General features: G+C 36.6%; 1 protein-coding gene across 4 annotated transcripts in view; it reads right to left on the bottom strand.

The window, feature by feature from the left end:
- Window positions 1-263: 263 nt before the first annotated feature.
- LOC149556280 (vacuolar protein-sorting-associated protein 37 homolog 1-like) overlaps window positions 264-26,993 on the bottom strand; it is a 99,377-nt gene continuing 72,647 nt past the window's right edge. For all 4 annotated transcript variants that reach the window (XM_089830491.1, XM_089830494.1, XM_089830495.1 and 1 more), the window contains 2 exons: window positions 1,083-1,203; window positions 264-688 (listed from right to left, as the gene is read on the bottom strand). In XM_089830491.1, the coding sequence (XP_089686617.1) occupies window positions 519-688; window positions 1,083-1,203 (291 nt within the window). In that variant the 3' untranslated portion in view covers window positions 264-518. The remainder of the gene's footprint in view (window positions 689-1,082; window positions 1,204-26,993) is intronic.

The raw sequence follows: 26,993 nt of genomic DNA, 5'->3' as shown, positions 1-26,993 counted from the left end.
ATAATTATCTTAATAAAACTAGTAATACCAAGCATTAATACTGACAGTCGAGTCAAAATATTTCCATTTCGAAAGGATTGTGGACATTCTCAAGGAATAAGGAAGATTGCTTCATAAGCTTGACACGAGAGAATTAATCAAAAAAACTTGAGCAGGGTGGCTGATAACACGGACTATTATTACAGAGATGTAGAAAATTTGCACTTGTCATTTGAATTCCATCCGAAGTAAAGGACAGAGATCTCAGAGCCATGCAAACTCAATTTTCAAATAAAAGAGAAATATATTTCACCAGCTATGATTCTCAGTCATCGCTTGTACAAGGACAATAAACCCATTTCTATGAGCATTGTACTATCAAATTTTAATTCCACAAATTTAGCTTGACAAAAAATATTGTTTCAGAACCAGGTCAAGCTGTTCTGAAATCATAAAAGCATTAATTGCATAAGAGTATTACTCTCTCAGTCTCTTTACATTGAGTTTACAAAAATTATTGAGGCATGAATGTAGACATTCTACCCTGGGGTTCCCAAAGATGTTTTGGCCGCAAGATGAATGAGCATCCTTCTATGATACAATATCCTCTGCTTTTTGTATTTCTGAATGAACTCAATGAAATCAATATCCCTAGATAAAAGCTTACCATGCAAAATTTCTGATTCATCATCCACTTTTGTCACAGCTTCTGCATGTGATCAGAGAACCCTTGTATATAAGCTATTGTAATAATTCATCGTAAAATGTTCAACATAATGCAATATTCCTTTAAATTGTAGCTCAGGGAATTGTATCACTATCATGATCTTGTAGGAAGATCCACACAAAGCTAAGACACAAATTCATTCAAGTACATAATCAACATTCTGTTAGTTGCATGGTGTGCTTATGCTTTCATTTTCTAAAAACATTACCCTGGTCAAGATCTTTTAAATCACATATGGTATAGTATTTTATTATGTACGACTAGAACACCTTACAACCCTGAAATTTCAAACTGGAACCTAGCTAGAATTTATCTAATAATCCCAACAAGTGTCAACACCTAAACACTTATCGCTAGCCTTTTCTACATATTTTACCTTGAAGTCTATCAAGAAGCGCTGATGAAGAACAAGTTGCACTTATCTCTTTCTCCTGTTTCTGAACTTCCTCAAACCTCTCTCTAGCTGCTGCAAGCTCTGTTGTCCTTATAATAGTACACTGCATTTTAATATAACATCATTGATACTGGATTGATACAAAGACTTCAGTATCATATTGAGGATTATAAAATGCATGTATAACTGAAACATGTACATGCAGTTAAAGCTATAAGACATGGAAAGAAGCAGAATAAAAGGACTGAAATAATTGCCCATTACGAATGATCTCAAAGTTTGATTATCAAAATCCAACTTCAAAAGAAATGGAAAGTGGATAAAGATCCTGGTGCTGATTGTTATCCCCACATAACCAAGCAACTTACATTTTTGTAAAAGTTCTAGGTATAAGAGAATGAGAGGTTCTTGGCATGCTAGAGAAAATCATAATTATTGCCATTAATAATTCAATCATACTCATAACACTATGATGTGGCTCATTCCTAAAATTTGAGTCCCCTCTGACACAAATCTCTATGAATTTGGCTCCTTGCCAATTTTCTCTTCAACAAGAGAACATTAGGGGAAGCTGGTTTGACATCCTTTGGGTTACATATCTTATTTTTTCATTTAAAATTACTACTAGTAAATTCTGTGCCACAGACAGTTGAAACTTTGAGAGGTTATCATTGAAAAGAGAGCTGCAACCAAAAAAAAACCTTACCTTGTTACCTGTCAAAGCAAAAATAGTAATACAAACTTAACATGAAAAATGAATTAAATTTAGGGAAAAAACTATAAAAGATTTAAATAATTTGTAAAGCATAAAAGACTCGAAAAAAGGAAAAATCTTTGTGAAAGTGCAATTTAATTATTCGTGCTTGAATGTTGTATGTCCCATGCTGTCACTTCCCCAAAATTCATTCCCCATTCTCATCCCAATTCGTCCTATTAGTATTCAAATATCATTATTTCTAGGATTTCAGGAATACTTCTGGCTGTTTCTTTTCGCATCCCAGCACTTTCCTGACACCAAAAAAGAGGATCCAGTAAGACATAGGAAGAAAAGGAAAACTGTACCATTGAGTCATTGACCATGCTCCATCTGTGATGTGTAGAAGAAATAAATCACTGCTTGAGACCTACCAGTTAGGTCATACTGTCAAAATCTAAATTTCCATAATAATTCAGGATTGATGAGCAATTAACTTGCCCAACATTTTTTCTCAAAATGGCATTAAAAATTATGAAGATCTACAAGAAATTTAATGGGGTGGTTCAAATAAGATTAGGTTGGAAGAATCTCTGGCGACATTTATGAGTTAGACGAGTCTCATAACTGGATAATGGACAGTGTTTAGTAGTAGATTGGTCTATCGTTTTATACATTGCATTTCCTTCCTCATTCTTTCTTATAGGATACGAGGAACTAATTTAGATGGGATAAGTGGAGGCCAACTCATTACATAACATAATAACTTCCTCTTACCACATTAATTGTGCGTCTTGATTGGGCACAGTTTTCTACAACTTAGGTCGAACTTTATTCTATGCCTCCTATAGACTTCTCTCTCTAACATTATGATCTTGCTGATCTAAATAGAGTTTAAAGTAAGAATAAATATGAGTCCTTCATAATTGCTCTACTAATTAGTCATCCTCTCTATTGTGAAGTTTTCACATCATTGCCCCAAAATTTTGGGGCCCCCCCTTTTTTCGGTTGCCTTGGCAAAGTTTTTTTTGGAGTTGTCTAAAAGTTTTCAATTTAAAAATTTTACACTTTGGAAGCCTTCCGGCCAGGAGGGATGTGGTTGGATTTCTTTTTTACCCAGTGCGAAACTTGATTTTCCGGAAAATATAATTTTATCCTTAGGCCAAACAAATTTCAAATGCAACATTTTTTATGGCTAGAACAATATTCGAAAGGATAAATTTACAAAATTTTGGACTCGGATGGATTTTGAAAACTGGAAATAATTGTATAGACTTGGACATTTCCAAAATGACATTTTTTTTTAGATTTAATTGTTTTGGAAAATCTTGATTTTTTCGGTGAAAAAGAATTTTTTTGATAGTGAAATTAAAATTGGAAAATCAATTTTGGATGCTAGAAAAATGATTTATTTTATAATTAAAAATTAAAATTGCATTGCAAAATTAAAAGTGGATTAAATTGCAAAATCTCATTAAATCGGTTGAAATATTGCTTAAGAGATTTTTAAATGTTCAAAAGAAATTGGTAAATTAAAATTGAAAATTGATTTTGGCTTGCTAGAGTTGATTTTAATGATATTTTAATTGCTAAAATGTTTTTAAATGAAAATTTTGGCATCTCCTAGGCTTTCCTTGTTTTATTTTGCAATTTTTGATCACAACCGGCAATTAAATAGGTTAATTTCACTTTGAGTTAAGTAAATTTAGCATGGCATTTAAATCTGGGCCATTACTAAGGATGCTAATTTAATTTTGTTCTCCTCCAGGGCAAGTCGGCCAGCTTAGAGAGACATGAAATTGTGGTATAAGAGGGGCTCCCCACCCCTCTTATCTCCTCATTCCACCTTCCTCCTCCTCATGTGTTGGTCGATTTTTTCTTGAAGAGGCAATTTCCAGCCTAGGCAATTTCTTGTTGGAGCAGATTTTCCTTGCTTGGCACCATTCTCCTCCTTCCAATTTGGGCGAATTTCTGCCCTAAGCGATTTGGGAGCAGATCTGAATACTTTCTCTTGCTTGGGCAATTTCTCAAAGTTCTGATTTTTGCTAGAGGCTGCGAATTTCTGCCCTAGATTTGGGCAATTTTATGTGATAAAGGAGATACATGATCCAAGGTCTGATTTTTGGCAAATATATGGGCAATTTCAAGGAGACAAAATTCTGATCTTTGCTAAGGCATCATTATTTGCAAGGAGGATTAAAAATTTGGAAACATAATCTGAACTTGAAGAGGGCCTGGTTATTGGTAAAGACAAAATTAAGTTGCAATTCTATTCATTTTAGAGTTGAAGATTGTTAAAGGCGGATTCTATTCCTTGTTCTTTCTTGGTTTCATTTCCCTTATATTCTTCTTGCATGCATCATCCACCACTTCATCATCCCATTGATAGGTTGAAGTTTGGAGAGATAGTGTAGATTTCATGATAGGACACTTGGTATGGCAGGAATAAGCTCGACCACCCTAGGTTGAAGTTGGGAGATATAAGTGTAGTCCATCCTAAAGTAATGAAGAGGCAGAAATAAGTGGTAGTCTCACCCCTAGGTTGAAGGTTAGAGATTGATAAGTGTAGAGATAAGACTTAGCGAGGCAAAAATAAGCTAGATTCCTGATGAAGGTATGCTCTGATACCACTTGATGAAGTACGGCTCTGATACCACTAATGTAGGTACACTCTAATACCACTGACAAAGGGCCACACCACCCTTACCAACTCACAACCAAGAATGCAACACTCTAGTCCAAATCCAAATCCACACTCTAGTAGAAACCTCTGAGATCTCAACTTGTGCTCGCAAGCCACCAAGCAACCTCCTTGTTTCTAAACCGCAGTCACTAGCTCTTCTCCAAACCTAATCCAAGATCCAAGTGTAAACTGCCTCACATTCGGCGCTCTATCTACACTCACAACTCCATCACAATCCTGCTGTAAACTGCCTCACATTCGGCGCTCTGTCCACAGACTCAGGAAAACTCACTCTTCACTTCCTCCTCCTCTCTCACAACTTCCAAGCTTTCCAAGCTTCCACTACTCAAGTTTCTCCTTCTCAAGCTTCTCCTTGAGCTTCTACTCCTCAAGCTTCCCCTTGAGCTTTCACCTTCTTCTCGAGCTACTCCTTGAGCTTTCACTTCTCAAGCTACTCCTTGAGCTTGATTTAGAAATGCTCATATGCCTTGCTTAAATAGGCACTTACCACCCCATGCATGACTTATCCACAACCTTCTAGAATTCCTCCACAACCTTCTACAACTTCCAAAACTTTCTAGAATATTCATAACTTTCTAGAATTCTACCCACTCACCTCGATAAATGGAATGACAACCCTTTATTTTTTATTTTTTTTCTATTATGCCACCTATGCACCTCGAAAATAGAAATCGCCTTTTCCTTTCTTTTCTCCTTTTTCCCTTTTTTTATTTTTTAATTATTTCTCCTCTAATTTTCGTCACTTTCTCTCTCCTCCACAATTTTTTTTTTTTTTCCAATTTTTTTTTTTTCCAATTTTTTTTTTTTTCCAATTTTTTTTTTTTTTCCTATGCAAGATGCTCCTACATCAGACTCCCTCGGTAGATAGAAAAGTGTGTCCCACACTTTAACGCCAAAAGGAAAGATCTACAACCATCTTCATCTTCACCAAAGGTTTCCACCTCAATAGGGACAACAAAACCACCATGCAAATCTTCCACATCTACATCACTCTATCAAACACCAAAATCTCAACCATCCAATCAGCGTGCTCACTCCCAGAAACAAACTGAACATAATTCTTCATCAACAAACCCTCATTCACATCAGCAACTAGTGAATTCACACCCATAGCAACAAACCCTGCATCAACAACAACAAACTCCATAGCACCAACATGTAGATCACCATCAATACATGCCAAACTCTCAACACCAACCATCTCATTACTCACAACAAGATGCTCTGCAATACATAACTCACCTCCAACAACTGGATCATCCACGACCGAGTGCTCTGCAACATACAAGTTACCACCAACACCAACTAGATCATCCACAACCAAATGCTCTACAGTCTCCATGTCAGACTCAACCAACTGATCATGAAAACCAACCTCTGTCCCAACATCAACAACATTAGGAATATCTTCAGCAACAACCTCTAGTTGCTCTGCAGGTTCTACATCAGGCTCCAAAAACTGATCACTAAAACCAACCTCTTCCACCTTGACCTTCTTAGCTTGATTAGCCAATCTAGCATCCAATCGAGAAATCATCTTAGAAAAATTCCTCTCCACTATATCATGGATTTTCGCAATCATCCTAGGGTCCAATCCTCTTGGAGCCATCTCCCAAGATCTTCGTAAACCCTCTGCAACAAATCCTTCCCACGCTCCTTGTGACAACCTTGAATTGTTTGCAAGTCAGATCGCAACCTGCCACCTCACACGAACAATCAAGAACCACATCACAAGTCTAGGACAATGGATCTGCAATCCACAAGCTCTGATAAACTTCACCCAACCAAGATCCTAGTACAAACTGCCTCACTCTTCGGCGATCTGCTTGTACACTCAAGAACTCCTGCTCTGATACCACTTGATGAAGGTATGCTCTGATACCACTTGATGAAGTACGGCTCTGATACCACTAATGTAGGTACACTCTAATACCACTGACGAAGGGCCACACCACCCTTACCAACTCACAACCAAGAATGCAACACTCTAGTCCAAATCCAAATCCACACTCTAGTAGAAACCTCTGAGATCTCAACTTGTGCTCGCAAGCCACCAAGCAACCTCCTTGTTTCTAAACCGCAGTCACTAGCTCTTCTCCAAACCTAATCCAAGATCCAAGTGTAAACTGCCTCACATTCGGCACTCTATCTACACTCACAACTCCATCACAATCCTGTTGTAAACTGCCTCACATTCGGCGCTCTGTCCACAGACTCAGGAAAACTCACTCTTCACTTCCTCCTTCTCTCTCACAACTTCCAAGCTTTCCAAGCTTCCACTACTCAAGTTTCTCTTTCTCAAGCTTCTCCTTGAGCTTCTACTCCTCAAGCTTCCCCTTGAGCTTCTACTCCTCAAGCTTCCCCTTGAGCTTTCACCTTCTTCTCGAGCTACTCCTTGAACTTTCACTTCTCAAGCTACTCCTTGAGCTTGATTTAGAAATGCTCATATGCCTTGCTTAAATAGGCACTTACCACCCCATGCATGACTTATCCACAACCTTCTAGAATTCCTCCACAACCTTCTACAACTTCCAAAACTTTCTACAATATTCATAACTTTCTAGAATTCTACCCACTCACCTCGATAAATGGAATGACAACCCTTTATTTTTTTATTTTTTTCTATTATGCCACCTATGCACCTCGAAAATAGAAATCACCTTTTCCTTTCTTTTCTCCTTTTTCCCTTTTTTTATTTTTTAATTATTTCTCCTCTAATTTTCGTCACTTTCTCTCTCCTCCACAATTTTTTTTTTTCCAATTTTTTTTTTTTTTCAAATTTTTTTTTTTTCCCCATGCAAGATGCTCCTGCATCAATTCCATCGACAGAAAGAAGGTTGGAGATCGATAAGTGTAGTCCATATCATTTAGAACGAAGGGGCAGAGATAAGTGTTTAGGATGGTAGATGTTAGTGCAAGCAAGAACCCAAAGAGAACGAATACCAAAAAAGACAAAGAAGACATGATGCCTAAGACAACCTTCTTTTCGAAAGTGAGGCAAATAAGTGACACCAATATCGGTACAATGAACATGATGAGGGCAATCAAATGGAGAAGTCTTGATATTCCTGATCAACTAGAAGATGATGAAAATGTGCTAAGAGAAGATTATAATACAGTGGATAGAATGGAGTTGAGTCCAGTGGATTGGGATGATCATCAGGATTCTTCCTTGGAGGCAATTACAAGGACAGTTGATCTACACACTGAGTCGTTGTATAATGAGAAGTTAAGGAAATTACAAAGTCAAAGGGTACACCTTATTTATGAGAAGATGAAATCAAAGGAAAGTCCAGCAGAGTCAATCGGACAAAAAGGTGGAGGCAATAGCCAGCAGCAAAGAACAGTTAAGAGCAAGAAGAGAGTTTTGGAAGTTGAGAAAAGTAAAGAACATCAGGAACCTCCAACAAAGAGACAGCATGCAGCACTGTCAAGGAAGAGCATAGTTGAGGCTAGAGGCCAAGAGGATAATACAAGTGGCCAAGGGGCCATGGTAGAAGTGAGCTCTGATTCAGAATCAAGTGGTTACAGCGACAGCACCGAGTACTCTCCTCTCTCGGAGAACCAACATGGAGAGGATGTGACAGTCACTAGTGAAGAAGAGGATAGGCCAATTGATATAGAGGAAATAAGCCAGGCACTCGAGGCCGTTGGCGATGCTTTGCTAGTCGAACCAAATCCAAATTTGGGGAAATGCACTGTACCACTATGGTTGAGGCAAATGCTTATGCCAAGAGGCAAGGTGGTGACTGTCCGAACAGTTGAAGATATCCAAGGATTAATAGAAAAGGGTGATAACAAGAACCAGAAACAAATTGCAAAAACGGTGGCAAAGCTAATCAAGAGTGACAATGATGGTCACCCAAAAGTTCAGATTGCTTACCAACGGTTAACAAGGCATTGGATGAGATTGTAGCTCAAGAATATGAGATAGTTGAACATAACTTGAGAAGAATCACGGATGACATGGAATGTGAGGAGATCCAGGAAGGCATGGTTTCAATCAAAGAAAGGTTGAGGAAGGCAAACGAAAGGATTGTCAAGTTGGAGGCCAAGAACAAGTATTGAGACATTACCAGCCTATCCAACAGTTGCACTAGGCAGCCCTTCCTCAAGACAACGGGAGCAACATAAAAGAGATATCGGCTCAGCTACATGAAGTCAAGGATTGGATCCATGATACAATCCAAGATGGGCGAAATTTCTTACCTTCCTTTGTCTCAACATTCAGGTCATTAGTGGCTATTAGAGATAGATTCAGAATATTTGAAGGTGAATGGAAGGATTTCCTTCCAGTCAAGGACTTAGCCATTCCCAGGCTACAGGCATTCATTGAGCTACTCGAGAAATATTTGGAAAGAGCCAAATTGGTAGATAAAGGAGGATTGAGTACAGTGGAGTCTTGGTTTGTTGCCTTGACTATCAAATTGAGAATACTTGAAGAGGTACAGAACGAGATTGCACAGCATAGCCCAGGCATTGACACTTCCATCTCAACCATGATAAGTGATGTTGGGGCTACATTTGATTTTGAAGATATCAAAGAGGAGAACGTCAATGAGACAGAATTTGAATCAAGATTGGATGAGTTGGGGAAGGTTGCCATCAAGAAGAAACATTTGGGCACCCTTGCCTCCCTCAATGCCTTTATTGGATACGTGAAAGAATATGAGAAGGATCATGAGAAAACACTGCAAGCAACGAGCAACATGATGAATTCAACTGAGCTCAAGATGAAACATACACTTTTCCCTCCCATGAAGGAAGTCAATGACAAGCTAGCCAAATTCATTACTTTGGCTGAAACAATGAAAGAAAGGGGTAGAACTATATTAGAAGATCATTTGATGTAAGCCCAAGTGGAAAATTTTCCTTCTTCTTGGGTAGGATAGGTGTTTGATTCTAATTGGCTACAATTTTGGTGCCTTCCCATTGGTTGCCACTTTTCCTTTTTTTCATTGGTCCATTGATGAGGTGGCATCTTCTCATTGGCCGATAGGGTGGCAACCCTAATTAGGATTTCTAAGATCCAATCTAGATCGTTGGCTTTGCCTCTTAATCTCTATCGTTGGTTGTAATTTTGGCCTCTATATAAGGCCATTTGCTCTCATTTGTAAAGGGTTGAAGAAAATTGTTGCTAAGATAATACCAAAATTGCCTCTCTTTATCATTGTTGTGACTTGCATGGTGATTAAGAACATTTGGTGTTATTGCATGACTTCTACTTCCAAATAGTTAAAAGTTATATTTCCTTTGAAGTTGTTAAAGTAGATTTCATTTTGAGAAAGTTGTTAAGTAAGAGTAAGAGTAGATGGATAGTTGCATGGTGATATTAGTGGATGTTTGATAGGGATCTATAAACTAGACCACTAGCATCCGAGCAGCTTGTTAGGAAGCCTTGTGTGGTAATCTAGTCATTTTCCCTTGAATCATTGCATCTATGAAGGTAGAGCCATTGATTAGCTTTCATCATACTCGATCCCCATCTATTTGCTAATCTTTCCATTCATAGAAGTAGGAGTAGAACAATGAGTAGTGTAACATTTGGAGCTTTGAGGAAGGAGCTTAGGAGAAGCATCATTGGTAGACACACCCCCACCATCACCACCATCAACATTATCTGGCACTCATGTATTTTACAAACCCATCATCATCACCATCATCCAAAAAACCCAAGTCATCCTTGAGTGAACAACGGAAGGCCGTCTACGTGATTACCAGCAAATCACATCGATATAATTGAGTTAGTATACACAGGTGTAAGGAACATTGGAGTTTTTCTCATGTCTTCATGAGTATTAACTTTTCAAGAGAGGGATTGAGTGTTTGACATTCCATGTCAAGTATTCAATCGCTATATGTTATGTAGTGGTACAAAACTGACATTAACACTCTCGTGACTCTAAAGAAGCTGCTTAGTCTTTTACATATACCTTTTTTCAGCAAAAGCAACCTCTTGCCTCTCTTCTTGTAAAACATAGCATGCAAATTGCCTTTCTAAGTTGATGATTATAAAACTGTCAAGTGCATCTTTTATTATAAATGTTTGCTTTTCAATTTTCCAGGTATGTTTTATCTTCTTTTGAAAAATAAATTAAGAGGTCTCTTTTGGGTGGATATTTGGACTGCCATTTTACACAGTGTTCAATCTGAATTATTATCAGAAAAAATGTTTGTTTTGGAAACTATCAATTGCATCTCGTATAATATGGATTTCCTATTCAATTTTACACACATGCATTATCTGCTTCTGAAAATAAATTAAGAGATCTATTTCAGTGGATATTTCAACTGCCACTCTACACAATCTTGAATCTGAATTACTGCCAAAAAAATGTTAGTTTTATAATATAAATTTAGTGAAGATGATTTTGCAAGACAAGTAAAAGCACCTTAGTGGCTTCCTACACAAAGCCAGACAAGAGGTGTTGTGTCCCCTTTTATAATTAAATTAATCAGGAACCTAAATCTTCAAATCCCATAGGCTAAGTTACACAAATGATTAATTAACAATATTTTAAATGCCCAAGTCAATTATTATTTTATTATTATTTTGGTAAAGTGGCCATCTAAATGGACCATAATAATTATGTTTTTCTTATCCATACTGTGGATAATGATTGGCCCTTCCAACTATAGACCATAATGATTTGCCCTTCCAACTATACAAAATAGTCTCCCCCTGGAACTGCTTCTTTTCAATAATGCAGATTGTGTGTGTTTAGTTCATTACCAAGAAAGGAAGATTTACTCTTCCTTTATATCTATTGGTGGTGCCCCTTCACCTAAGGTCACCACTATTCCAAGATGGCCCAGTATAATTATATTAATTATTATATAATTAATAACCCATATTATTAATATATAATTATATATCATACAATTCATTATCAATATAACTATATTAACACAATAATAATATAATAATTATATTATAATAGAGTAAGGGGATTCGTCGGGCCACCCTACTATTATAAAGGGATTAGGGCTCACTATATTGATAATATAATAATTATATTATCAATATAATTATTTTATCAGAAGAATTATATTATCACAACCTTTATGTTATCTATGTCGGCTTGAAGAAATCTGACCATAGCTACACGACCATTTCGTTATGGATGGTAGATCTAAGAGGGTACACAAATTTCATTTTGTGTTTTTAAATCACTTCCTGTTACATCCCAATTTTTGACCTAGCTTGAAATATAGCCTTGAGGTTCGCATGAAGATAGTTGGCAATTTAATTTGATATAATCTGGCGAAATGGTAAGATAGTTGGTCGTTATGATTTCAAGTGAAGATGACATGTTAGTTGATTGTTAATCGCAAATTCATGGAATTAAGATGAAAGGTTAATTGTTATGATTATTTTATATAAATTAATTACAATGAATTTTCCTTGCAGGAAGCATGTCGAAGGGGTGAAAGCATTGTCAGAAAAGAATTAGGCAGGGCATCACCATGACTGGGCAAACGGGTAAAGGACCTAGCCAGAATACATCTGTGGAACTACATGAGTTATTTAATTAAAATAATTAAATTAAAATATAAAACATCGCTCAAAGGATTTTAATTTATCTATCATCGTATTATTTTAATAATAATTTAAATACATGCATTTAATATATGTATAAATTAATTTGGCACCTATATAATTTAATAATTAATAAGTAATGTTACATATAAGATTATAATAATGACATTCGAATTATAATCTTCCAACTTTATTATTTCTTTTTAATAGTATTGATTTTAATTGATTAACCTTTGGTATGATTAATCGATTTTATTTTATAATTCTTTTTGGCAATTTGAATTTGTCTTAGAACCTTTCAACTTCTCTTTATTTCTTTTTCCTCATTTTTTCAAAATTGAAATTCTTAATGTACTCGTATAGACTTCTTGGAAACGGATGGAAGCCGAGGGGTCTCGGCTAAAGTTTTTAAGGTAGCCAACTTTGTTTGAATGAGGGGAGAAATTGCAAATTTTGGATCAGTTGATATCTGCGTAAAGAAGCTGTCAGGAAAATATTGAACTTTGTTTGTATTGCTATCCGTTTCAACTCTTGAAAATTGTTGTTAATTTTTCGTTAAGGAAAACCCTTGAATTTTTGTTTGAGTTCAGATGAATTGCTCCTTATTACGAATTTTTGTAATATTCGATTGTGATTTGTTTTGAGAGATCTTTTGGTTGCGCCTTCAATCTTGCTATATAACAGAAACCCTTGACAATATGAAGTTGTCTGAATCGCTGACTATTTTAAGTTCAGAATCAATTTCTTGTTTTACGAGTTATGTTTAATTAGCTTGTTGCGCTCAGTACTCAGATCCTATCAAATGAAAGGAAGACTCTTGCTGATTTGTGAATTGCATCAATTTGATTCAGAAATTTTGGTTTGTCAGGTTTTATTTGCATAATGTTTATTGGTTGGAAACTTCTAAATTGTAATACAAAAGGAACTCTTAGTTTATGGTTTGTTAAATTCGTAATGTTGATACTGCAGTTTATGGAACAATGGTGCAAAAATCTGGCTTTTGTTAAGTTAATGTTGAAGGGGTAAAAACAGGTATATTGCATTAAAGTCAAGTAAGGATTCTGATTATAATGTTTTCCAAATCTCAACATGTTGCTAAGTCAGTCGTAGGTCTAAACCAATGTAAGTCTACTTGCATATTCATTGTTGTTTAAAGGTATGTCAAAGAGAAAAACGAACTGTGAAGGGAGCCATACGTATTTTCATTCTGCCTTTAATTTATTAGTAATGAAAGTAATGTTTGAAGCTGGCTACCATCTTTTCCAAAATTTATAATCTTTCAAGATCATTCGGCTACGATAGTATTGTTCTAGTTTAAATCTGTTCATCTCTGAATGTGCAGTATTCAGCAAATCTTCCTTGGAAGGCTTTTCTTCTCTGATCAAATTTATTATACAAATTGAAATATTATTTATAACTGAGATAAGCTAATTTCCAATGTTAAGGATGTTAGGAAAGGATAGATGTGTTTACACCATTTGTATTTTGTTTTTATTCATTTAAGAACCATGCCGTAAACTCAGATAAAGTTGTTTAAATCAGAATACATCCAAATTTGATATGACATTGAAATTAAAAAATTTGTTCTCTTATTCTTTCTTATATAAATATATATGTCCGAATATGTAGAGCTACTTGAATTATCTTAGGATCCATGATAAGAAAGTAAATCAACCCAGTTTGGAATCAGATCCATCTTGAAATATAAACTTAACTGAGAATGAGATAATGAAACCAGAAGGAAATCACCAGGTAAGATGTCAATATGTGGTGAAGAAGTTGAAAAATATCATTGTGATCTTTAACCTGATATCATCTGGGAATCACCGGCTTGGAGACCTAAATAGGGTGAGGAGGTGAAAAGTAAGGAATCCTTGATAATATGAATCAGCATAATTTATGACATTTCAATATTCACCAATAATATGAATTAATTAATAGCTCATGCACATTCCTGTTAATGTGATCTCCTGTTGCCAAGTCGTATGGTGAAGTTAAATTACCAGGAAGCCTAGTGGATGGTAAGATGTTCCCTGTCAATTCCGGGTAGGGAGGGCCTTTCTTGTTAGAGATCGTGTGGGGATATATTGTGGTCCGAGGTTGGGTGGTTAAGCTCGTAACAATGTTTCACCTCTCTCAAGATGTCGGATATGTGTCAGACAGAGATAAGCCAAGCAATCAATTATTTATCAAAAACAAGTATTATCATTTTTATTTACGGAGAGGTAAGATTGAATCGAATTTAATTCATTGTTGTCATTATTTTACACCTGGATTGATTTGTGAATTGTTTTCATTTATATGAATATTGAATATAAGTATTTATCTAAACTTGAGAAACTGTCACAGATAAGTAATCAAAAGGAAAAAAAATCCAAAGCTCTAATTGATTGGGTGACAGCTAGAATCTTAAATGATACAATGGTATTGGAAGCCCTAGTTGAATCCGTGGTCGCGGGAGCCCTAAAATTGAATCCGTGGTATTGGAAGCCCTAAGTGAAATAGCTATATCAAAAGCCCTAAATGAACTGAAGGCAAACAATGCCCTAATTGATACAATGGTATGTGATGCCCTAATTTAAAATAATAAAAGTATTCAATTGTATTTATCATTTGATTATAAGATAGCAGTTGTTAGATGATAGTTGTCTTGTGAAATTGTTATTGTGTATTTGTGGACTAATCCGGGTGGTTGCAGAAGCATCCTTAGTTGATTTTTCAGTCTCAGTTTTCCGAGGTATGTGATTTCAATTTCTGAAGTAATTTCATTTAATGGTATTTCAAGTATTTAGTTAAGAAATTTTGTTTAACTAATGTTTTTAACGGTAAAATCTTCTTCACATGAACATGAATGATGCAACTGCCTTCCTATGAAACGAATAGGTAACTGTATTCTTTGAGTAAGTTGAATGATAAATTAGACCTGGGAAAGCAGGATGTTACACTTCCGGTATAAAGATAGGCTGTCTTTCCCGTTTTATTTGAAGTTCTCTCTGCTTCATGGTCTCAAGGCCCATAGGAAGGAGTCTAGACCTGTTCTTCATGAGGGGCTAATTTTATTAATTGAAAATTACTGTAAAAACAATGCCGTTAGACCATCTCCAGCTGCGGAGAAGAAGCGCAAATTTCTTGGCAGTGATTCTCATCAAAGTGCCAAGAAAAGTAAGGTTAAATCTGAGGGTTTTAGTGATAGTAAGGGCTCCAAAAAGGGTAACCAAAGGGAGAAAAGGAAGAAAAATGTCGAGGAAGTGACAAAGTTTGATAATACTGCTGATGATGAGGAGAAAATGAAAATGGGAGACCTCAGCTCTAATCTGGATGGGCACTCTGGGAGCAGAGGTAATTTTGCAGGCAAGGATGATTTGGAAATTAGTAAAGATAGGAAAACAAAGTCTAATACTATCTCACCCTACTCCTATTAAAAGGGACCAATATGCTCACCTCAGCTTCGAGGAATAAAGAAAGCAACCAAAATGCTCACCCTACTCCTATTAAAAAGGGACATTACTGAGGTTGAGAGCCTTATGGAGGTGGAAACTAAAAAGAAGGATGATGGAAAAGCCCTTATTATGAAAGAACAGTTCCTAAATAAGGAGAATCAAGAGGAAATCATGAAGCAGCAGGGCTCAAAAACCGAAAACCAAGTCCCTATCAAGGATAACCAAGAGACTACTAATGACTCTGGGAATAGGTCTGGTGATGGATTTAGGGATGACACTAATCAGGTGAATTTGTCTTTCCTTCATAGAGCCAAGCTAAAAGCTGATGCATCTCTTCAAGGTGACTCTTGGCTCTATAATGAAATTATGGTGCTTAAGAAAAAAATGGGCGAAATGCAGAAAGATCTAGCTCATGAAAGAACTATGAGACCCATCTGGAAAGCCAAGTTGGAAATATACCTGAGAAACTCAAGGAGTATGAAATGAAACTCAGTCAGCTGATCAAAGATAGTGGGCAAAAAATGGAGCTTGTTACTTCTAGCTTATGTGCAGCAACAGCCAATTTAGGGAAGAAGAGTAATGAGGAGATTATGTCTCCAGATGCAGTCGTGGCCAAAAGTCTAGGTGGTCCTAGTAAGAGAATGAGGCAAAGTATGAAGAAAAAAGTTGTTGAAGCTCCTCGGTTTGCTACGGAAGACATCCTCCACAGCACTACAAAGGCTGGAAAGGAGTTAGTGAAGGTCATCAAAGAGCATATTTAGTAGCTGGTCCGCTTCACTGGTGTGCTAGTTTCTAGTCCTTGGTGGATTGTTGGTTCTATTTTTCCTGCTGTTGTTTTTTCCAGTTGTTTACTGTTAAACATTACGTTCCAGGTCCTTGTAAAACCTGGGTTTGTTTTCTATTTTAAAAACTTTGTAGGTTTCAAGTCCCTGTAAAACCTGGTTTTGATGTCTTGTTTTGAACTTTAGATTCCAGGTCCTTGTAAAATCTAGTGATCCGTATCGTATATCTTTCATTTTTGTAAGGGGTTTCGGGTTCCCTCAAAACCTGTTTTTGCATTAATCTAAACATTAACATTCCCTCTTTGCCAGGGAGGAATCCTTCTCAATGTCCACATTATGTAAAATATCCACCATGGCTACTCCTAGAAGGTGGGTCCACCATGGCTACACCCATGAATGGAAATGAAAATGAATACAAGTGCTCGTTATGGAATCACTCAATGTGATGGTGTCATCTCACCATGGCTACTCCTAGAGGGTGAATCACCACGAGCGTTGAGTCATGGAATCTCTCACATGACCTTCACCATGTCTATTCCTAGAGTGTGGATCCACCATGTCTATTCCCAGAGGTGGCACAAGGACTTTCACCTCAAATTTCTCCATCTATGAGGAAACCACATACAACGCTTGATATTTCAAATTTCTCAGTCTCAAAGAAAAATGCATACAACGGTTGATGCCTCAAATTCCTCTGTCACAGAGAAAAATGCATACAAGGGCTAATACCTCAAATTTCTCCATCTCGGAGAAAAATGCATACATGGGTCGATACTTCAAATAATTTATGTCTCAGAGAAAAATGCATACAAGGGATTGCACCTCAAACTTCTCATTAAAGCACATCTCAAGAAATCACTGATGTTGAGACTCCCTCTTAGCAAGGGCTTCATTCTCCACAAATCCAAGCTAGTCTCAAAAATGCACAAACTTTACTCTAGAAAGGGTCTTAGTGGAAATAACGGTCATCTAATCATCAATGCTAATGTACCCCAACTGAATAGCATTCCTTTGCACCATATCTCTAATATAATTATATTTGATCTCCACATGCTTTAGCCTACAATGAAATACAAGGTTAGAGTCTACATCACTCTTGATGAGTCCCAAGCTAACCATGTATCCATCTATCTAGAATATCATGACCTAAGTGTCAGCATAAAGGCCTTCCAGCCTATATACACAAGATTCTATCCCATGAATCATAGTCCTCTAATTGTTGATCACTTGAGAAACCATTACAAACCCTAACTAGGGCAACAAAAAGTAACCAATAAAAATGAAGCACCACAAAGTAAGCCAATGAGAAAATTCAAAGGCTTGGGGACCAATAAGAAGCAAGGAAGCCGCCTGGTCATCATACAAATCATCATCCAAGATACATACTTTCCTTTCCTTCTCCCTTCTAGCAAAATTAATGAACTTTAGAAAAACTTCACTAAGTTCCTTCATGTCAATACTAGGAAGGCATCCATTGTCACCCGACAATAAACCATTAGTATATCTATTGTTAAACGTTGTTAGAAGGGAGTCCAGTAGTTAGTTGAAGTGAAGGGATGTGTCTATTGGTTTGCTTAACCAGCCGGAATAGCATATAAGGACTAATGGAAGTGATGTAAAGAAAGATTTTGTGTGGACATTCCCTTGCTTGTAGTAAACACACAAGGAGATAGTCAGCAAACTAAAATGGCTTGGATAACAAAGAAACAAAAACTTCTAAGATTCACAGGCGATGGGTCAGACGATCCAACACATCACTGCACAACGTGTATAAACATGTGTGGAAAGCAAATGGAGAGAACGATCAAGATGAGTAGTTAAAAGCATTTCCTAACACATTAAGGGGGATTGCCATCGATTGGTATACAAAGTTAGAGACTGGCAAGAAAGCATCATGGAAAGACCTCTAAACGACCTTTTGAAGAGGAATCCAAACTATTACGAGATGATGATGTGATAGTCATAGAAATATATAACATTAAACATGCAAGAATGAATCAATACAAGCCTACAATCAGAGACTAAAAGAGTTGATAGGCAAATTGAGAACAAACCAACTGACGGATTCAAAAACGATGGTTTATTGAAGGGCTAACTCCATCCCTACGGTGGAAGTAGAAAGTGGTACTGCCATCCTCCTGCACTGCACGTACCATGGACATCGAGAGCGAAAATAAGACTTCAAAAGGAAGAAAGCATGGGAGCAACAACAAAAGTACCAAAGGAGAGAGTGGAGAAGAATCCAAAGCAAGACAAGCATTGAGAAGGGGCATGATGTGAATGATGAGAGAGATGGCAGTCAAGAAAGAAGGCACAAAAGAAGGAAAATAACTCTAGTGCATGGACTACTAGATGGAGGGACACATAAAAGCTAACTTCCCAAAGAAGGCATTCTATGATATATGTCATGTGCTAGGTCATCCCATCAAGGAATGCCCTTATAACCTAAAGGCAAGAAGTGCCTCACTCAAGGTGAACAAATGATGAAGGGTGCTCCCCTTAAAACCATAAACTCATAACAAAAACAAAGAAACAACAACAAATGTGAGAACAAAATATGGATTTATTATGTGCGCCGCAAATGTGGAATTACAGAATTCACAGATACAAAATGCTAACCAACATGAGCGCCTTCATTATAGTAATTTGCAAGACTAAGCTACGAACTACCACCCAGAGTTGTCCTAGACAATGTTCGGGTCTTTCTTAAATAGGCAATTTTATGCCACCCGGGAAGGTTCTAGATGCCCAAACTTAATACCTTGGGCCGACAGACCCTAACAATACATATAGAGCCAGCTAAACACATTTTTGACTAATTATTTTAGATATTTCGATAGCGCAACTTCGGAAGGCCATAACTCTCGAATCGTTGCTCTGATTGCTATTAGAACCACTTTTTCAGAAATGCCAGCTTCTAATCTACAGGCTTGGAACCGCGCAAGCGCCCTTCCATCAAGTTTTCGGACCTCATCCGGACACTCTAAGGCCTCCAACGGTGAGCCTGGAGATTTTTCTGCAAACTTTTCCACTGAAAATCCGCAATAACTTCTTTGATACTTAAGTTGGAGCAATGAGATTTTTATGGTAGGCTTACAACTCTAAAATGAACCTTTCTGTAGAAAATGAAAACATTTCGAGCTCGTATGAGAAACTTACTAAAAAATAGCATGTTCCCATAAATAGTAACCACCCTGTCTACTAGTCCTTATTAAAATAGAAAAGACTGAAAATAAAATATTTTTGGGTGATGCAAGATTTTATTTTTGGGTGATGCAAGATTGCTCTTACACCCAGGATGCTCCTGCATCAACAAACCATTCCCTCTACACCACTGAGAAATACAAACATCGAGGCATCACCTAGAGGGTATTGCAAAAATCAGTGGGGAAGAAATAACAAAAACAATACTAATACACCCCGGAGCCACATCTAGTATAATGTCAAGGGATGCCTTGTGATCCAATGTAGGAGGTGTAACAAGCAGGGTTATTTTTCCCGTGATTGCAAAAGTGGAGGATGAAGTGGAGGGATGATATGCAAAGGGTGTGGACCTGACAATCATTAAGATGTTGATTGTCCCAGAGAGAAAAGTATAAACATGCTTGATATCTCAAATCCAAGGAGGGAAGTCATGGCCATTACAAGGACACAAGCTAGAAAAATCACTTACCCAGATACAAGTACAAAGAAGAAGAAACTAAAGGAGGCAAGAAAAGACATCCAGGGGGCCATGATGAAAGTACATGTTAGTATCACAAACCCCCTTCCTCTTAAATCAGCATCAGAGGCCAATATTATCCAACAAAACTTTCTTTCAAGAGAACCGATTTGCAAGGCTATCACTCTAGAAAAAGATAGATAATCAAATGTTGTTTGGACCCTATAACCAAATAATCTTCACAATAATAATTTAGTCATGTATAAAGTCAAGATTGATAAGAACATTTGGTGTAGGGTATTGACATAAATCCTAACACTTGAATGTTTATAAAATTAGGTCATGACAAAGTAGACACAAAATATGCAGTAAGAACATTGAGCTAAAAATAACCTCAGAATATAGACCATTCACCTATGATAATAGTAAAATAATCTCTTTGAATGGAAGCCCCACCAAAACAAAATAGATTTTACATGTTTGATCTTGTTAACTTAATTGAATGATCCTTGTGGTTTGCCCATTGAAGATTTAAAAGTTAATAAATTATTCATCTATTTGTATTCACTCCATGAGTTTTGTGTGAATACTATTTATATGAAATGAGGTTTTAGAATGTATTTGCGGCAATGTCACCCAAAAAAAAATCACCTACCTTCAACTCAAATGCACTACCTCTCGACTTCCTACATGTTTTCAGTAAGTTGCACCTTCTATGCATGTCTCATTGAGCTCCCATTTGCAATCCTTTCGTAAAAATATCGTGCAATTGTTTTACTCATAAAATATTTCTCCATTTTGAGGGTTTCCCGAGTCGGCTGGAAATTAATTAAGGTTTCAAGCAAAATTGGAATGTGATTTTTGTGCAAAATAATCATTGGAAATCACAATTCATTCGATTTTTTTAAAAAGGACAACTATTTAATTTTATTTTTATTTTTTCTGCAGGGGGGATCACCAATGATACTAATTTGCAAAAAATCTAGATAATCACAATTTTTTTGAGTTTTTTTCTCTATGATATATAGTACATCCCTGCCCTTATACATTTGCTCACATACCTTGAACCAAAATGGCCATAACCTTGTATATGTAGTATGAAGCTCGAAACATCAATGGTAAATCATATACACATTTCAATTATGTAATATCCTCCTAGGATGTTTTTTCCCAATTTTTAAATTAAATGGTCCACAGAAATTTGAACAAATAATTTGCGTGCAATTGTTTTCAATTTATCTAGCACATTGTACAGAATTTTAAAAAACATTAAATCTGAAATTGAAGTTCTGAAATGAGAAATAAATACTGCCTTCAAATCTTCAGTAGAGCAACAACCAAAATCCAATCATAGTTACAGAACTTATAGCCAGATTGGATAACCAGAAATATGAATTTGAAGTGTGAGACACTTGTGATATCTCCAATACAATGTTTTACGTCCACTACCTCCAAGCTTGAGGATTTCTGTCCTCAAACCTGTTGAAGCTAAGTTTCCTAAATTCTCCAAGAGAAGAAACAAACATAAACCATGCATAATGCAAAATGTGCTTCTCTATGTTCTCTATATTCCAACAATTTGTCTCTTCATGTAATGTCCCCTTTTTTACAGGCACCAGCTACTTGTTTTTTTTTTAGCCTTTAATTTTCCCCGGAGGCTAAAAAGGGAAGAAATAAAGGGGAAAAATATATTAGATTAATTACTTATAAGGTTATTAAAAATAAAACATTACAAAGTAACCTTATATTTAATTAATTTAATATTAAAGTGACTAAAGCAATAAAATATCAAAACGTCACTTAAAAGAATAAAGTAATAGATTATTCTAAAAGTTTCTTGACGTTACTTATGAATTCTTTATAAGGAGCTTTTGGGGGGGCATTTGGGACATCTTGAGTTGCATAATCATCTATTGTGGTAAGAGCTTTAGTGCTTGTACGTTTGCCTGAGGGTTTGAAGAGCTTTAGTGCTTGTACATTTGCCTAAGGGTTTGAAGACTCTAAGGTGCCAATTTCGGTTGTGAGATATCAACCCTAGTTGGAGGAGTGGAATTGGTATTCAACCAATTCATTTGAGCTTCATTCAGAGTTAATTTTTGCAGGGTTTGTCTCAGATTGGGCATCAAAGATTTGACATCATTTTTGCAAGGTGAAGGGCAGAGCTGAGTTCGAAATTCTTGGACCAGGAAAGGGGTTCAAATTTGGTGAAGTGAATCAAGGAAGAGTAGTTTGGAAGTTTGGAGGAAATCCATGTTCATTGGTGGCATCAATTTCAAGTCTTTTTGCAGGAGTTTAAGGCTGTACGGCTAGGCCTGGGAAGGCATTTTCGGCACCCATAAAAAAATCACAAAAATTGCTACATCAAAATCGCAGTGTAGCTGGGTTGATGTGATTTTATCCTGGGCATATAACGTCACTTCCTAGCAATGATTATAACAGGTTGAAGAGGTGAAGGGTGACTCAGTTTGGTGCAGCTGTACATAGCAGAAGTTTCCAGCCTCATAGTGGATAACAAGAAGGTACAGGTCTGTACTAGTTTAGTTCAGCGGTAGAGATACAGCAGTGAAAGGAAGTAATGCACAGTTCGAACTAGAAGACAGAGTGTGTAGAAGCAAATCCAGGGACAGCTACTGTTGGTGGCTTTCCAAACTCAAGGGAGACTACTCAGCCATAAACATCTTCAATACTATTCCAGGTTCTCTCCTTGTTTTACAATTGTGAAAGGAGGTTCATTTTGATAAGAATTTATTGTCTTGCCAAGTATTTGTGCTAAACATTCAGTCATTTAAGGAAATCAGTTGAAATTAGCTGTTCAGTTTGTATGCCAAATGTTCGATAAAATGCCTCATTGCATATTCATTCATGGGATGCATGCCAAGTATTTGTGAAAATACCTCTTGGCTGTAGGAGTACTTTTCATATCAGAATTTCATGTATTTGCATTGAAAAAAAGAAATAAAAAGAAGTTGCATATCATTAGCATTTCAAGCAGTTACTTTGCAATCATTTGTATTTACCAAAAACATCCTTGGCATCAAAAACCAAAACAAAACAAGCAAACATCAGCAAACCCAGGTTGCAGGGAAAGTGTTTGACAAAATTACCAAGGCAGAAAACAGGGATAAGACTTCAAATTTGTCAAGGCACTTTACACTTCATTTCCTTTCTTTTTGTCCCCTTTTCAGATCCCCTTTTAAAATTAAAATGAATTTATTGATTTTCATTAAGCTCCAAATGAGTAATTTTAATACCTTATGAAGTTGTCATTTTATTTTCTAATGTCCCCAAAAAAGAGGCATTGCAGTCCTCCCTCCTTTGGATTGTCTTCAAGCAATCATGAATTTGCATAATGCCAAGATCCTGTGTAAATCTACAAGCAAATCTATGGCACATTCTAGAATGCCTGAAATCAGATCTTGCCACACTGTCAAGCAAAATGTTTGGATGCAACTCATTCATCAATAAGATCTGTGGATCCCAAGGCAATCTCAAAAACACTCCTTCACTAATCCACTGTGCCACTCCGATAATTGCAGCACTATGCCTCAAGTTGTGAAGCAACTCTTCATGGTCTATAAGAAACAAAGCACCAATCTTGTCAACACCTGGATCACAAACCAATCCATCTGCCCAACCATAGGAGTACTAATAGATGTGTATCATCCTACCATCTTCCTCTAACAGCTATCTGAACAAATAGTCCACCCAAAAGATGCCAAAAACAACTTTAATATTTCACGAAGATCAACTCATTAGTCAATGTTGCTGCTATAAAATATGCTATCAATTAGAATGGTGTTGAAGGTGTCATCATTCCCGTGTATAGGGAAGATATCCATCTCATGCGCAATATCTATCACATAGATTTTGTAGACCATGCCAAATCTGAAAATGCAATTGAACATCAAGTAGGACAACCACTAACAATTGAATTATCTAAGAAGATAAATCATCAACCAATAAATTAACAACTACGATCTCATATAAAATTGGAGACAAATCTGAAAATGAATTGTAGATGCTTTCATCACCCATGGAAAACAACTCTCTAGTCTGTGGTTCACTACAAGTGACATAAAAGAAATGCACTTCTCCAATGAATTGATCACCATCAAGCAAAATTTCAAAACTTGAAAACCCCGCTTATCAATATCCTGATGTGAAAAAGTTGTTACCTCATGATGAAGAAGAGAAGTATGACTGTTGTTACAAAAATCAGAATTGATACCTTTCAAACACCTCTTCCTTGAAAAGTTTACGGCCCATACACTTCAAGTATCAACACTTGTAAACCCCTCTTCATTAGATTTCCCATATGTAAAGGCTGCAAGCTCATGTGAATGAGGAAGTGAACTCTGCTGTCCCAAATCAGATTTTTGGGCTGCTCAACTATCACCAAATCTTGACTTCTCGCATGTTCTTCATGCATTGTCTCCCATCCCTTCCTTTGAGATTTTAACAATCCCCTCTACCATTTGTTTGATCTCCATCTCCCTTGTACCAACTTCTTGATCTCTGCTATGTTTGATCTCCATCTCCCTTGTACAAAGATCTTTGGTTGTAGACAAAACAAAAATCTAATTTTCTGATTTATTTAGAAAGAAATGAGTCATGCTAAGTTGGTAACAAAGATCAGCAACCTCATTTTCCTTCTCTTCCCCAAATTTGATATAAGGATTCCTATCCATTAATAGCTACAAATAGTCTGATTTCATTCTTTCAAATGCTTCTTTAATGGTATGCATTTTAGCACTACTAACACCACATGCAATTCTTTTTTGCCACTCATCAATTTGAGTTTTCCAAAGAAGGCCTTCAATGTATTTGTGAGAATCACCAATCCTTGTTAATACCACAATCCTCTCCTCGGAGACCAACAATCTATCCTTCAAATCTTGCAATGCTAAGGGCTTTAGTTTAATTTCAGCTAGGGAACATGGGTTGTCACACTAAGTTTTCTGATTCGTTCTCAATTGTGGGGGCATTATCAACATCACACTTAACTGTTTCTATAGATAATGACATGCACTCTTCATGAAGTAATAATGGAATAACATAACGACCATATATAAACTCATCAAGAGAGTTCTCTTCGCTAGTCTTGTCAATGGCCATCTGCAAATTACCAATTAAGAGTTCAATATACCTCTCACCTACAGTAACCGATTCTTCCATAATATCATCATTATCTGGCTGGAATTCTTCATCTTGTTTTTTTTTCAGCATACCCAAAATCAGGCGTATTTGTTTCAGCTAGCTCTTCATGAATCGAGGCTCCATTTACATGTGCATCTTTGTCCTTATCACTATTTGGCTGCAAACAACAATAGTTCTTCCTCATTATTAACTCCACAATGATAATCAGGTGTCCAAGACTCCTGAAATGTGACAAAGATCTGGTTTTTCCTCATTTGGTCTTACTGTTTTTGGGAGAATCTGCAACTTGTAGTCCAGTTGAAATTAATTCTTCTTCAGCCTGTTGTTGTTTGAACTTTGAACTTCTCGAATTGCCACTCACATTGTTTGAGCACCTCGTTGACCAACTCATAAGCAAGTTTAGAGATTTTTTTTTCTTTCCTTGAGATGACTAAAAACGTATGTAGAAGTGGCTGGAAATGAGCATCACTCATTAATTGTCATAGTTATAATGGTCTTCATGGCTGCAATAATATCTTTATATTAGGATTTATAGGTACTGAGGGGGGAGGGGAGGCGGGGGAGGGGGGCAATCAGTACAATCAAATGTTTCCCAGCTTTAACTACAGATCTAATAATCTTACTTGCTAAATTCCAAATGTGATGTTGCTATCAAGATTTAACTGTGTAGTTTTAGAGTCAAACTAATTGACTTGAGTTGCATGAGTAGTGATTCACAAGAATCCATCTCTCGTGACAATGAATGGAACACAGCACTAATCGGATCTAGGTGATGCTCATAGAGGTGAAGTAGTGGAACTTCCCGAGAGGTCAACCATGCCAGTACTACACCAGCTTGAGCGCGCTTAACTACAAAGTTTCCTCCATGGTTAAACCGACTCTGCTTGCAACCCCATTTGCAAACCCTTCACCAAGTATTGTGCCTTATAAATCATTCATTAGAAAGCCCCTTAAGCTCGTCAATTGATAAATAGAAGATATTTTCGCTTGGCGAGTCAAATTATGATATTGCAACTTCCTTGGTCAGGCTCAATATCGAGAGGACCAAGGCTCTAATACCAATTGTTAGAATTTATAGGTACTGAGAGGGAGGGTGAATCAGTACAATCAGATATTTCATAACTTTAACTGCTGATCTAATAATCTTGCTAACTTCCAAATGACTAAACATATAACTGGTACGAATAAATAAAGCATAATAAACTCAAATCACTACACACATAACACATAACAATGATTTTGACCACACAAAAACCCTTGTTTGAAGGTAAAAACCTCAGTGGGGATGATACCCACAAAGTTTCACTACTGCAGTAAATGAGTTGCCCTGTTAGGAGTGACTTTGTAACCTATTAAAAGTACAAATAAATCTACTAAGATATACCTTTTTAAAGAATTTAAAGAACTCTTTTGAAAGTCTACCCTATTAGGGGATTTACAATCAGAACCTGTTATCTAGGGATTTACTGATTGTAGTTCTTAGGAAACAACTATATCTCTGATTTGGTTATGGCACTCCTTGCTTATCAAATCCTTTCTGCTCTCTAATCTGATTTTTCTGCATTGTATATTTCTCTTCTTTGTATCTTGATCACAACTGTTGGATCACTCTTCTTTGACTTTCCAATCTCAATTATTTTATGTCCTTCTACTTACAATGTTCACCGATAGTTCTCTTCTTCGCTAACTTCTCTCTTCTTTTCGTTCTCTTTCTTCTCTTCTCTAATGTGTCTTTAATAACCTTCCTCTTTTGCCTCTTAATCCTGACCCTTCATTTCAGCTTTAGGCTTCCCTCTCTATCTTCTCATGCTTTTCACATATCCCAATGATTTAATTTGAATGGGACGATCTTCATCCCTGTTTACCTATCTTCTTCTTGGGCTGGTCAAAACGTATTACTGTTCCCAATGTAATC

This window comes from Cupressus sempervirens, chromosome 5 (assembly GCF_028749045.1).
Source record: "Cupressus sempervirens isolate cs-2001-9-10 chromosome 5, ASM2874904v1, whole genome shotgun sequence".
Taxonomy (NCBI): Eukaryota; Viridiplantae; Streptophyta; class Pinopsida; order Cupressales; family Cupressaceae; genus Cupressus; species Cupressus sempervirens.
This window is presented reverse-complemented; position numbering and strand designations above follow the sequence as displayed.